The sequence below is a fragment of the Dermochelys coriacea genome, chromosome 14, assembly GCF_009764565.3.
Source record: "Dermochelys coriacea isolate rDerCor1 chromosome 14, rDerCor1.pri.v4, whole genome shotgun sequence".
NCBI classification, from domain to species: domain Eukaryota; kingdom Metazoa; phylum Chordata; order Testudines; family Dermochelyidae; genus Dermochelys; species Dermochelys coriacea.
This window is the reverse complement of record NC_050081.1, coordinates 6575952-6588550: the sequence shown is the minus strand read 5'-3', so window position 1 is coordinate 6588550 and position 12599 is coordinate 6575952. Positions and strand designations below refer to the sequence as shown.

Sequence of the window (12599 nt, the reverse complement as noted above, 5' to 3'; positions counted from 1 at the left end):
CAGGGTCAAAAGGACAACATGACGGATAGATTCGTTTGAACCAACATGTAACAGGGGAGAAGCAGCACCCTAATGAGTAAAGGGACTGCACCTCAATACATCAGGAGGGATGAGTAATCTGTTCTGCACCTGTAGAAGAATAAGTCTGGAAGGGCACATTGTCGTCCAGCGTAAGGGGCAGTGTCCCGCCACTGGCTGAGCTGTGTCCATTGCTGGGGGCACATATTCGTAGTATCATAGAATCATAGAATATCAGGGTTGGAAGGGACCTCAAGAAGTCATCTAGTCCAACCCCCTGCTCAAAGCAGGACCAATCTGCATTTTTTGCCCCGATCCCTAAATGGTCCCCTCAAGGATTGAACTCACAATCCTGGGTTTAGCAGGCCAATGCTCAAACCACTGAGCTATCCCTCCCCTCTATATGCCCTGTAGAGTCTATAGGAAACTATACTGTGCTTCGTTTGACAATAAACCTGGACGGGTGCCTTTGTACCTTACTAGAGTCTGTGGTCTTTGGGGGTTCTCTCGGGGTCTGCTGTATCAGCGATCTGCGCAGAGCTGGGGCAGCACACAGAGGGAACATTCACGCAGCCGACTGTTATCATCATTGAACAAGAGAAGAGCACCACACTGGTAGCTATTGACAACAGGCATCACATAATGGAGGTATCCAAATTACAGGCCACTTATGAAAATATGGGTTTAACTGACAAGCCTGAGGGCAGCAGTGGAGAATTCAGGACTCTCAAAAACTAGCATTGCTAAGTAAATATTTATTTACATCACTACAGTATAGTCCACTGACCTGCATGGCTCTGGACTGGTCTGTTAACTTGCACGGAAAATGCTTCAGGCTGCTTCTCTATTCTACTCAGTTTCTGCCACGCTCATCGTCGAGATATCTGAGCACCTTCCAATAAGGCACTGAGCGATGTGACTAGCATATGCCAGGTGTTGTTTGCCACTTGAAAAAAATAAAGAAGGTCTCACCAGCACACTGCCGAGTTTCCAGTCTGAAGAGTACTATGATCTGCCGTGGTTAGAGCCTCTCTTTGAGAATCTTTTTTCTACTTAAGATACGTATCTGGTCCTCATTACCATGGTCTCTGGAGTCTGGCAATCTTTCCCAGTGTGATAGGAAAGTGACAGGATCACCAGTTTATAAAGGGGAACTTGAAGCACAGAGCACCTTGGGCTCAGATTTCTAAAGGTATTTAGGTGTTGCTGTGCTCAGCATTGCAAAGCCTAACTCCTTTAGGAACCTAAATCTCCTTTTCAAAAGGGATTTAGGTTCTTCAGTGCCAAAATCCCATCAAATGTCAATAGGATTTAGGCTCCTAAGTGCTAAAGCTCTTTTGCAAATGAGCTTTAGCTTCCTAAATCAGTTAAGCCTTGAAACACCTAAATACCTTCAGAAATCTAGCCTAAGTGACTTGGCCACACAGGAAGTCTGTGGTGGCGCAGGACTTGACCCCAGGTGTCAAAAGTCTTATGCTAATGCCCGAACCAAGACAAGACTTCCTCTCATGTCTGTTTCCTGTTCTTTAAACTTGAGCTCTGGTTTACACCAACAGTCGCGCCAATTGCCCCGAGTTTCTTTCTCATCCGCTCTGAGCTTAGTGTTCTGCCTGTTCTTCATCATATTTTCTCATCTATTCTACTGACACATGTGGTCAGACTCCAGCGTTGCTCACACCAGCGTAAATCCAAGTAACTCCATGGACTTCAACAAAGTTAAATTCTGGAATGAATGAGGTCAGAATCAAACCATGTCTCTTGCATGTGTTTATCTGGAGGAAGTGAGCCTGATTTTCCACTGCAATGCAATGCTGAAGCTCCGTTGTTACATCCGTGTAATGCTGAAGTAATGAAGTGGAGAGTCAGGCCTAGTATAAGGGATGAGGGCAGCACATAGGCCACAACTATGTACATACTTAGTTGTGTGTTTACAAGAAGCGATACACAATGACATGGAGTGGTAACCATATGCAGCTCAAAGGAGAAAGACTGGAAACACTGGGAGTTCCTTTTATTTCAGTTCACTATAGAACAATGTCAGCCTTGGTGTTATAGGGGATATGCTCTGTGACCTTCAGCACAGTGTCTGACTGTGCACAAGGAACAACATATTTCCCCCCAAAGCCTCTCCAGCAGTACTTGGTGGTTGAAAGTTAATTAACTGCTTTACAAGTAAACCAGAGCAGAAATATGTTGATCTCTGCTGAAGTGAATTTAAATCCAACAGCAAAGTGATCACTTGTACAAGAACCTCAAGAGCCAGCTACACACTGCACATCCTGGCATTTACATGGACGCTCCGTGAAGTGTCTTTTATACCAGCAGCGTCCAAAGCTGCAGGAAAAGCGCGTGCAATGCAGTTTCAGCCTCTCTTCACCCCAAAACGTTTCTCAACAAAAGAAAATGCATTGAGTATCCACCAGGGGGAAGAAAATAGGATCCTTTCCTCATCCCCTAATCAACACGTCACTTACACTAATGTTTTGCTGTGGTTTGTTATGTGATCAAGGTTGTTCACATGTGGCTAGGTGTCCATCCCAGAAAGAATCTGGGGGAAGCAATCTGTGCATGGCACATTTCTCTATGAACCCCTTCCCTCCCCTGTTTGCTACCCACTCCCTAAACATCATGGATAAGACCTTCAGCTGGTGTAAAATGGTGTTATTCCATTGACTTCAATGGGACTACACCCGCTGATGGTCCCCTGTTTTCACAGCTTGCTTTTCCTCACTCTGGAAAGATCTCAGCCATTCAAAGAGATAATGGGCTGGGGATCTATTCAGTCAACCGGATGATTTACAAAGAGTGTCCGTTACCGGCTTTTTGTAACTCCTATGCCTAGAGTACCACAGGTGCCCTGCCTCCAAGACCAGACCTCAGGCATGGAAGGCTGTGGAGAGGCACGCAAGGGCTGGAGACTTTCTGGAAGGCAAAAGTTTTTAAAGGAGCGATTTGAAGAGGGTGCTTGGGGGACAAGGACTGGGGAGTTGGTGGTGAGACTAGGGTACAGCATGAACGTGTGAGGACTGTCCTTTGGTTCTGTGTTTGTATAGTGCCTAGTGCAATGGGCTCCTGGTCCATTCCTAGGGCTCTGAGGTGCTGTGGTAATACACATGATGAATAATAATAAGCCAAGTGTGAGATGGGGACATGTCAGAGCAGCATGGAGACGTGGGCGGGGAAGATATCGGAAGGGAGAGGCTGAGTAGAAGGAAACAAGTGCAGAGATAGAGACATAGTTGAGATTATGCAGGGCCTGGAAGGATAAGGATAAGGCGCCTGAGTATGAAACAGCAAAAGGCCAGAGCCGGTGAAGGGAGCCAAGCACTAACTCTTGTTTTCTGCAGCTCTCCACTGGAGCTCAGACACCAGCCTCTAGCATTGCCCAGGGCCCACACTCACAAGGCCTAACTGCCTGAAGTGAACTTGTGCTGAGACAATAGTGATGTCAATACACAGGGGAAGGCTGATATTACCCAAAGCACTGTGGGAGTGAGAGGTGCCCTCCTACAACGTCATTGACCAAGGGGCTCAAAGTCAGCATTGACCTATACCTCCAGCAGAACTCCAGGGGTATACAGTACCTGAGATATCATTCAATGCCACATGTTGCCATCAGTGGGATTGCACAAGATGAAAGGCTGTGTTGCTTCTCACCCAACTGGTGACATCTCCTGGTATCTAATGCACTGCACACCATGCAGGAATTTAAAACACAGGATAAAGGATAAGGCTTACTGTAAGCCTAGATTAAAAAGTGAAAGAAATGAAAGCTCCACTAGGTGATCTAATCCAGTGCTACTCAAAGTTGTGCTTTGTGGACTGGTGCCGGTCCACGACCCATCGGCTGATGGTCTGTGTGCACATTGGAAAAAAAATTTGCTGGTCCTCCACATCAGATAGCTTGAGAAGCACTAATCTAATCCATCCCTCTGCCTCTCCCCTACAGGGTATTTTCTACTCCTTTGTTCTGTCTAATTTTATGTTTCAAACCTATATAGGCACTTATATGGCCTTCAGTACTGTTGTATATGAGTGTGATTCAGCGGGACTTCTACTGCCTGAGAGATTATTCCAGTATCTAATGTATGCACTAACATCCAGAGACTTACAGATGTCTGCACGTAAAAGCAGAGCTGCCTGGAAAACACACTCAAAAAACCCTCCATGAATCTTTGTTTCCATTTTTCATCAACATTGAAATGTTCTGATCAACTCTGACTGCAAGTTAGGGGGCAACACAACCCCAGTATGATTGATCTGATCTGCAAACAGGAAGGACTTCTTTAAGAAGATGGCATCTTTTGAAACATCATTCAAACCACCTAGCTCAAAGCACATTGTCGTGGCACTTATGAAAGAATCTGGGATTGGGCAGCAAGCTACCCTGAAAAGCAAGCAAGAGATAGTATTTGCACAAAGAGACTGGGCTTGAAATGTTCAAGAATGCTGAAGGCCCAGATTTTTAAAGGTATTTAGAGGTTTCTGCACTCAGCATTGTAACTCCTACCTGCTTTAGGTGCCTACATCTTACTTCCAAGGCACTGAGGAATCTAAATAACATCTACTGTTAATGGGATTTTGGCTCCTAAATGCCTAAATCCTTTTTGGAAATGAGATTTAGTCTCCTAAATCAGTTAGGTGCTGCAACATTGAATCTAAATGCCTAAATTAAATTAGTTAATGCCTAAATATCTTTAAAAATTGGAGCCTGTGTTCTTAGTTATTTATGTAATTAGTCGCTTTAAAAAATTGATGCCCTGCATGACTTCTACAGGTTCAGGTGTTTGCTTGTTTTTGGTTTGTTCCCCTCCTCCCCTGGTTTTACACCTAATGAACACTGAATGTTTTTATTTATATGGTATGTCCATCTTGTGCATGCATTTATATATGTTTTCTTTTGTTATGTGTTTACATTTGATATAAAAACAATAAAAATAAAGTAAAAAATCTGAGCTTAAATGATTTGGGACCCTAAATTCCTTTGTCCAAAGTGACTTAGTGGGATTGTCAAATGTGCCTAAATGAGTTAGGTGTCTAAGTGCCATTGGTTTTCAATAGGAGTTAGGTGTCTAACCGATTTAAGTACTTCTGTGTTCTCACTCTTAGGCATCTCCTCAAACGTATTTAAGTGTCTAACTCCCATTGAAATCAACAGGTGCTTAAATAACTTTGAGGATCCGGGCCTTAGGAGCCTAAATTTTATTGAAAATTAATGGGACTTCAGTACTGATGTGCCTAAATCACTTTTGAAAATGGGACTAAGGCTCCAAAATTGTATAGGCACTTTTGAAAAATCTCATCCTATGTATGCAAGTCAAGTGCATTTGTCAAAGGCAGCAAGCCCAGGTGAGTCCATAGTGTTGGAGGTGACAGGACTGGAGTGAATACCTGGGTCATCTGTTATTCTGAGCTTCTGTGACTTGTGGTTCTGTGGACCCATGTGATCACTCATGCAGCAGGAGGCTGTGTTAGCAATGGAAATGTAGGCCTGACAACTACCCGAGGCTGGGAGCTGGCCTGACTAGATTAGTTGAGGGAGATTGCACAGGGAGCTAAGAAACTCTCAGACTCTGCCACTCAAAGGCAGGGCTATAAACTGTCATTCTGGGAGTGATCTTGGACCCAATTCAGCATGACTCCCATTGACCTACAGATAACAAATGCTTTTGTGAATCTAATCCCTGGCCCAGGGCCAGTTAGTTACGAGAAACTGGTTGTTGTAATGTGAAGGAGTGGGACCATGTCTGTACAACTGATGAATTCTGTGTGAGGTTATGAACCCCATAGGTCTGGGTCAGGCTACACACTCCACTGTGAATGGGCAGCCTCTTGCCTTCTCTATGGTCTGTTTGCCTCCAGGATGGGTTGAAAATTCCAAAGGCTGGTGGCAAAAGAACAACAATAGAGGGGATTTGGCTCTTAAGTACCCAATTGTTGGAAATCAGTTCACTCTTGACAAAGGACTGGTCCCTGTCCAGAAGAACTGGTTTAGCAGGGGCTAAGTCACCTTGACAACAAAGACAGGTTTCAGAGTAGCAGCCATGTTAGTCTGTATTCGCAAAAAGAAAAGGAGTACTTGTAGCACCTTAGAGACTAACAAATTTATTTGAGCATAAGCTTTCGTGAGCTACAGCTCACTTTATCCGATGACGTGAGCTGTAGCTCATGAAAGCTTATGCTCAAATAAATTTGTTAGTCTCTAAGGTGCCACAAGTACTCCTTTTCTTCTTGGCAACAAAGTCACCTGAGAGGGGTTTGTGTTCAGATGGGGAACCTGGCAAGGGTGTCACCTGACATGGGAGGGTAGAGGGCTGAAGATTTTACAAGGGTAGAGGCTGATCTGCTAACTTCGCGGGGGCATATTCTCCAGTCCAGGAGGGAGAGGTTAACCTGATATGGGCAGGGCCCTCCTGCCCTATTCCTGATCCCAGATTGGCCAGAATCCTTGGGACCATCCAAGAGACCCAGACTCCAGCTTAAAGAATGGTGAGGAAACTGAGGCAGGGCCATGCGTTTAGTGTTTATACTTCTTTATGATCCATACTCTTCTGTGCTTTAAATATAAAAGAGCATAAAGATGTTAGATTGGGCAAAGCGTGTGTTTATGTATGTGTGTTGACTGCTTCACAAGTACTGCTTGCCCCTGAGACAGTTAAACAGTAAACCAGAAGCTTTGCACCTTTGGGGTGGAGTTCTGGAAGAGGGGGCGTGTTTAAGTACTGGGGAGTCTGAAGGGTCAGTGCTGCACCCAGAGGGGCTAGGTGGCTGGAGAGCGAGTTCCAACACCCTGAGAGTGAGTGTAGGGACCCCAAGAATGAGGCAGTAGCTAGACTCCATTCAAGCTCCAGGAGCGTGAAACACCCCAGGGAACCAGGGTGCAAAGGTCTGGATTCCCCTCACAGCAGGCTTAGTGGGTGGAAGGAAGTGGTGCTTGCTAGGATCTATGTAGTAGCGTGTGGAGATTTTTAAAACACTGTTGCAAGGGTTTATGCTTTTGCTCTTAAAGTATAAAGTAGGAGCAGGTCTGGTAGTTTATCTTGGGTATAAATTAGATAGCAAGCATGAATTATGAGCAGCTCATGAAAGAGCAGCTTCGGAGCCTGTGTATCTCCAGCACAGGAACTGTTAATTAAGCTGAACTGGGTGTTGGTTTCGTGATAAGGATAACCATTCACTGAGCATTAGCTAAAGGCAATTGACCCCCTTTCTCATGTGATCTTCTTTGATCTGAACATCTTAGGACTGGTAGCATGACATAGAATAAGCTGCATCTCTCTAGGGAACATCAAGAACGATTTTCACTCTCAGCTGAGTGGTTCCTATTTATGCCATCTGACTGGTGTTCTCCAGAATACCAGGTCCCCCCCAGCCACTGCCAGAAACTGGTCTCCCGTCCCACGAGAAATTTTGAGACTTTGAAATTTTTTCTCATCCTTAAGCAGGCCCCCAAATTGAAAGCTCAACATTTTCCATGAACTGATAGTCTGAAAGAAAATCCCCTTGGGCCACGCAAAGCATTTTATCTCAATTTTGACTTTTCAACATTTTTAACTTTTATATTTTAGTATAAATAAACTAAAATTTCAAACAGAAAAGCCATTTCCAACAAGAAAACAAAATGTTTCATTTTCAAAGTGTTTCAAACCAGGGCATTTTAACCATTTCAAAACTTCTTTTCTCCCCAAGAATGTTCCAAATTTTGTAGTTTTGGCAAACCTGCCCCTTTCCTGGGAGTAGTTTCAGTGTCGATGAATCAGCATTTTCCGACATAAAAATGGTTTGTTAGAAAATTCCCCACCAGCTCTCCTCACGCGCTCACTCAACTCCTTCCCTGTACTTTCTCCTTCCCCAACTCCTTGCTTTTCCTGCCCACACCCCCTCTTTCCTCTCTTCCTCCTCACAAACTGCTGTACACAGCACGCAGTGCACACGGCTGCCAGTTTACTCCCCCTGCCTTTCTCTGCACAACTGTCACTTCTGAAAGCCTGCCCGGATGCATTGCTGCAATTTCTTTCCAGCAAGGGCCAGGCTTTCTTGCTGTGACAGCAAGTGGGTGGGTGGAGGGGGAGGGCAGTAGCTTCCAATGGTCCAGAAAAACTGCGGGCCACAGGAAAATGGTTGGGGCTGCAGTGATAACAAAGAGGTGGCTTCCTCAGTCTTCTGAGATGGGACCCAGAGTCTAGCATGAAGGAACACAGCATGAGAGAAAAGGTGTGTTGATGCAGCATCGCATGGTGTATTGTCATAGACCACAGCAAGGGGCACTATTACAGGCAAATATGCCATGCAAGGACAAAAGGACAAATTCAGCGCCAACATATGTGGGCACTCCGCCGATTAACTTCCCTGGGACTTGCACCCGCTGGGGCTGGAATTGGGCCCAGAGTATCTCAGAGGGAGGGAGTGTAGTCTAATGGTTAGAACAGGGGAGTGCTTCTCGAGAAGTATCATCAGTGAGCACACCAGGCATTATTCTCTGCTCTGCCACGGTCATGGTCACTTCGCTTCTGAGTGCCTCAGTTTGCCTGTGTGTAAACTGAGCAGAAGGAACATCAAAGGGAAGCGGGAGGCATTGTTAACTAATGTCTCTGAAGTGCTTTGAGATCCTTCGGGAAAAGGCTCATCACACAGTTAAGATTCTGCTCATGCACCATTTAATTTTGTTTTCCGTATTAATCTCTGGAGTCAAGTTTGTGTAGCATCCTGTTATTTTTATTTGATGCTGTTTAAACAACGACTCGGAAGGGTGAAAAGGGCACCTCTCTGTTACTAGCTAGGAGCGCTACAAGCATTCATACCTTTGCTCTCTGCTGCTGAATACTGTTATAACAATGCAACTGGGCTCCACTCCCACTGAAGTCAATGGGTCTGTTGCCATTGACTCCAGTGGGACAGCAGGATCGGGCCCTTATGATAAGTGACGGGCTTGTTTAATTCTACTGTTACATCCCAGTGGTTATATAGACGTACAGTTTGCAGTGCTGATCCAGAGCAAGGTCACAAGCTCCCATTGATCTTCTGGATCCAAGATCATTGTTTGTTAAAAAAAAAAATATACAAAATTGTGACACGTAAGCTGCACGGTTTAGAGCACATGCTCAAAACAGAGAGGCAGGCAGGTCTGTGAGGATGATTTTGGCTGCAGTGCCAACATATGTCCCGTAGAAAAGTCAAGCAGAAAAAGTGACCCCTCTGGTTTAAAGGTTGCAGGTAAGTAGCTAAACAAGCACAATCACTGCATTTACAAAGGTTATCTTCTCAGCGCACTTTGGCACACAGCCCCCCTCTGACACGATTTGTTTTGTAAGGTGACTGGTTTTTTTAGAAGAGGCAATTACTTATTTTCATTGCTAGGGCCCTCTCCAGATCCCTGCTCCACCTACTCTGTCCTAGAGACATAAAAGGGAATTCATAGGACTAGGGCGTCCCAGCCAAAATCATTGTTGTTTCAAGCACAGCTAGGAACCTAATTGTCCTGCTTGCTAAGGATGAAACTGTAGTGTGACTGCCGCTCTATGGGACTGTTGATGGGCTAGGAGGGTGGGGCAGGTCTTCTGGGAGTCAGGAAACCTGAGTCAGAGCATCCCCCGCTTTGCCACAGACTGGCCTGTCTGGTCTTGGGCAAGATATTTACAATATCTTGGTTTCCAAAGGCCTTGAGCACCCGCAGTTAGTGGGAGCTGGAGGCATTCAGCACCTTTGAAAAATCAGCCCTTTGCTTGGCTTCTGCAATGCCCTCTGCAAAACAGGGATGATGATGATAATAAAACTCATCTCCTCCAGCCCAGCTGTGTTGAGAGGCTGCATGAATGGGCCAGATCACCCCTCCCAGGGAAAAACCCTGGGCAGGAGCTGGGGGAATGGAAGCTCGGGGGAGTTTTCCTGTAAATTTGGAGGCTCCTCCTCCTCCCCACCTTATAGATCACAGGAATCTGTGAGAGGGGAACCCTTTTCAACCGAGGGGCCACATCCCGGCCTGTCCTCTGTCATGGACTGTCCATGCAGCCTGATTCCTCCGTCCTGCCCTGGAATCTATCCCCACAGTTCCTGCTCTGGAGGATCCCTAGAGGAGGGGCTGCTCACTTCTGTCCCACACTCCGGCCGCTGGCTAGGTGTTTTCTGGTGGGTATACAGCAACAGTGCTCCTGCCCATGGGTCAGTCAAGGCACCCAGCACCAGTGTGGCTGTACTTCTGGTGTGGCAGATCCCAGGGCCAGTTCCCCACTGCCAACCTTTGATAGGGGCCATTACAGGCCTTGGGGCCACATGCAGTATGGACTGCAATCCTAGCCGATAAATCAAAAGCCCTGAACATGAGTTGTCTAGTAGATTCAGCCCAGCCTCACTCACCACGGACAGCGTTTGGCTGTCACCCACCTGCCTGGGCCACTCTGGGCCAGCGCTGTGTTTTGCCTCAAGAAATCAGACCAGAGAAGTTAGAGAAGAGCCACCCAGATCGTGTGAGATGATCTCACAGGCTGCCTGGAGAAAGGAAAGCCTGGGACATACCCTCACAACAAAGTTGGAGAATGGTCCTGCAGGAAACCACCCACCCGGTATCACAGAGAACAGTGAGGCCAGCTGCGCAATGGGCCGGGGCAGGTCCCCATCTGGCCTCCGACACTTCTCTGCCCCAGAGGAGGGCGAACATGGGTCTGCAGTGAAGATGGGGCATGCGGCAGAGACAGTCACTGGGGACAGGGTGGCAGGGACTGAGGGAGCTGAGAAGCCTGGAGAACCGGAGAGACCAACCGGAGAGCAAAGCAGATGCCCCCAGGAAGCAAGACACACAGTGTATGTGGGTGGGTGGGTGGGTGGATGGGGGGGGGGCTAGCTCCAGGGACAGGGAATGGGGGCCGGGTGGGTATCTGGGGTGGGGGGGGGGCAGGGGCACCCGTGCTCCAGCGGGGCTGGGGAGAAGCCGCAGCCTGGCACGGGGGGTGGGAAGGGTCGGGGGCTGTCCCCGGCGGGTGTCCGGGGCGAGCTCGGCGCCTGCCCCCGGCGGGGAGGGGGCCCGGGCGGGACGCACCTGTTCCAGCGGACCATCTTCCGGCGGTAGTAGCGCACCGCCTCTTGCCGGCTGAGCAGCGTCTCCTCCGGCCCCCGCGGCGGCTGCTCCGGGGCGCGGTAGAGCGGGTGGGCGAAGAGCCGCCGCAGCTTGGAGCCCCGGGCGCTCGGGGAGGCGGCCGCCGGCGAAGGGGGCAGCGCGGGGCGCGGCGCCCGGCGGCAGGGGCAGCCCGGCTCGGCCCCCGCCAGCTGCCGCCGCACTTCGGGCCAGAGGTGGAAGTAGAGGTCGGCGCTGAGCAGCGCCCCGAGCAGCAGCAGGATGAGCAGCCGGTCCCGCCGGACCCAGGGCATGGCCCCGCGCGGCGCAGCGGAGCCGGGGAAGGGGGCTAGTGGCGGAGCGGGGGCCCGGGGCGGGGCGCTCCCCGAGAGGCAGGGCTGGGAGCGGGGCGGCTCGGCGGCAGCAGGTGAGCGCCCGGCGAGCGTCTCTGGGTCACACCCGGAGCCGCCGCCACCAGCCGGAGCCGCTGGAGCCCAGCCCGCTGCCGGAGCCGCTGGGAGAGCTGCCGCGCAGCCCGCACCGTGCCAAGCCTCCCCCCCAGCCACCCCCGGGCAGCGGTGCCCAGAGCGCGTGTGGCGCCGCTCCAGGGGGGAGGTATTGGGCGCTAACCACCCTCTCCACCCAGCCCTGATCACCTGCCAGCTCCCCCCTCCATTGCAGCAGCCCAGGCTCGCCCCTCCCGGGCGCCCGCTAAAGCCCGAACCCCGCCGTGGGATGCTGCGGAAATGCCCTGGAGCGGGGGGCGCGTCGGGCCCTGGGTGATGGGGCTCGCCAGGGCTCCGGGCGCCGAGGGATGGGCCCCTCTCGTGGCCTGTGTTCGCACAGGAGTAGGAGCTGCCCTCCAGGCGCGGCCAAGGATGGAACTAAGGACGCCAGTTCCTGCAGCCCCAGCGACAGTGGCGGCTGCATTGCCCCTCTCAGGTCCTGGTTTCCTTTGCCCATCAGACCTGGCAGGGTTTCTACACCCGACAGTCTATAGGAATCATTTCTTCTTTCACCAAAAGGCAGCCACCGCTGAGGCGGGAGGGGGTAGCTGATTAAGGTGCTTCCTGCTTCGAAGACTTAAGCACCCTCTGGAAGTTAAGCTTCATCCGAGTTACTCCTGATTTTGGCCCTGATTCAGAAAAGCACATTTATTTAAGGGGACTTGTTTCAATGGGGCTGCAACAGGTGCTTATGGGTAATCACATGCTTAAGCGCCCTTCCTGACAAGGGATTGTTTTTTGGGTCAGGCCCTAACACTGGAGTAGGTGAGGTCAGGGAATCAGAGTCAGGACATTCAGCCGAAGCTGCAGGTGGAATTTAGGTAAGCGGAATGCACTGGCCACACTTACTGCTCAGAATGTAGGTTTGGGGTTATTTTAAAGGATTTGGCTATAAATCTAAATTCAAACCGTTCAATAAACAAAACAATTTGTTGGTTGGATTTAACTTTACCTCTGCAGCCTGCAGAAGCCAGATGGCAATTGACAAGAGCAGAGTGCCTGTCCCCTTACTGCTAAATGAGAAGGAG

At 49.2% G+C, this 12599-nt stretch overlaps 1 protein-coding gene across 5 annotated transcripts in view; it reads right to left on the bottom strand.

Moving 5' to 3' along the window:
• FAM20A (FAM20A golgi associated secretory pathway pseudokinase) overlaps positions 1-11832 on the bottom strand; it is a 42133-nt gene extending 30301 nt beyond the window's left edge. Inside the window, exons 1-2 of one of the 5 annotated variants that reach the window (XM_043496389.1) lie at positions 11541-11769; positions 11051-11414 (exon numbers count right to left, since the gene is read on the bottom strand). In XM_043496389.1, the coding sequence (XP_043352324.1) occupies positions 11051-11379 (329 nt within the window). In that variant the 5' untranslated portion in view covers positions 11380-11414; positions 11541-11769. Of the gene's footprint in view, positions 1-11050 lie in introns of all 5 variants that reach the window. The other 4 variants (XM_043496391.1, XM_043496392.1, XM_038371162.2 and 1 more) reach the window with 4 other exon arrangements.
• Positions 11833-12599: the final 767 nt, after the last annotated feature.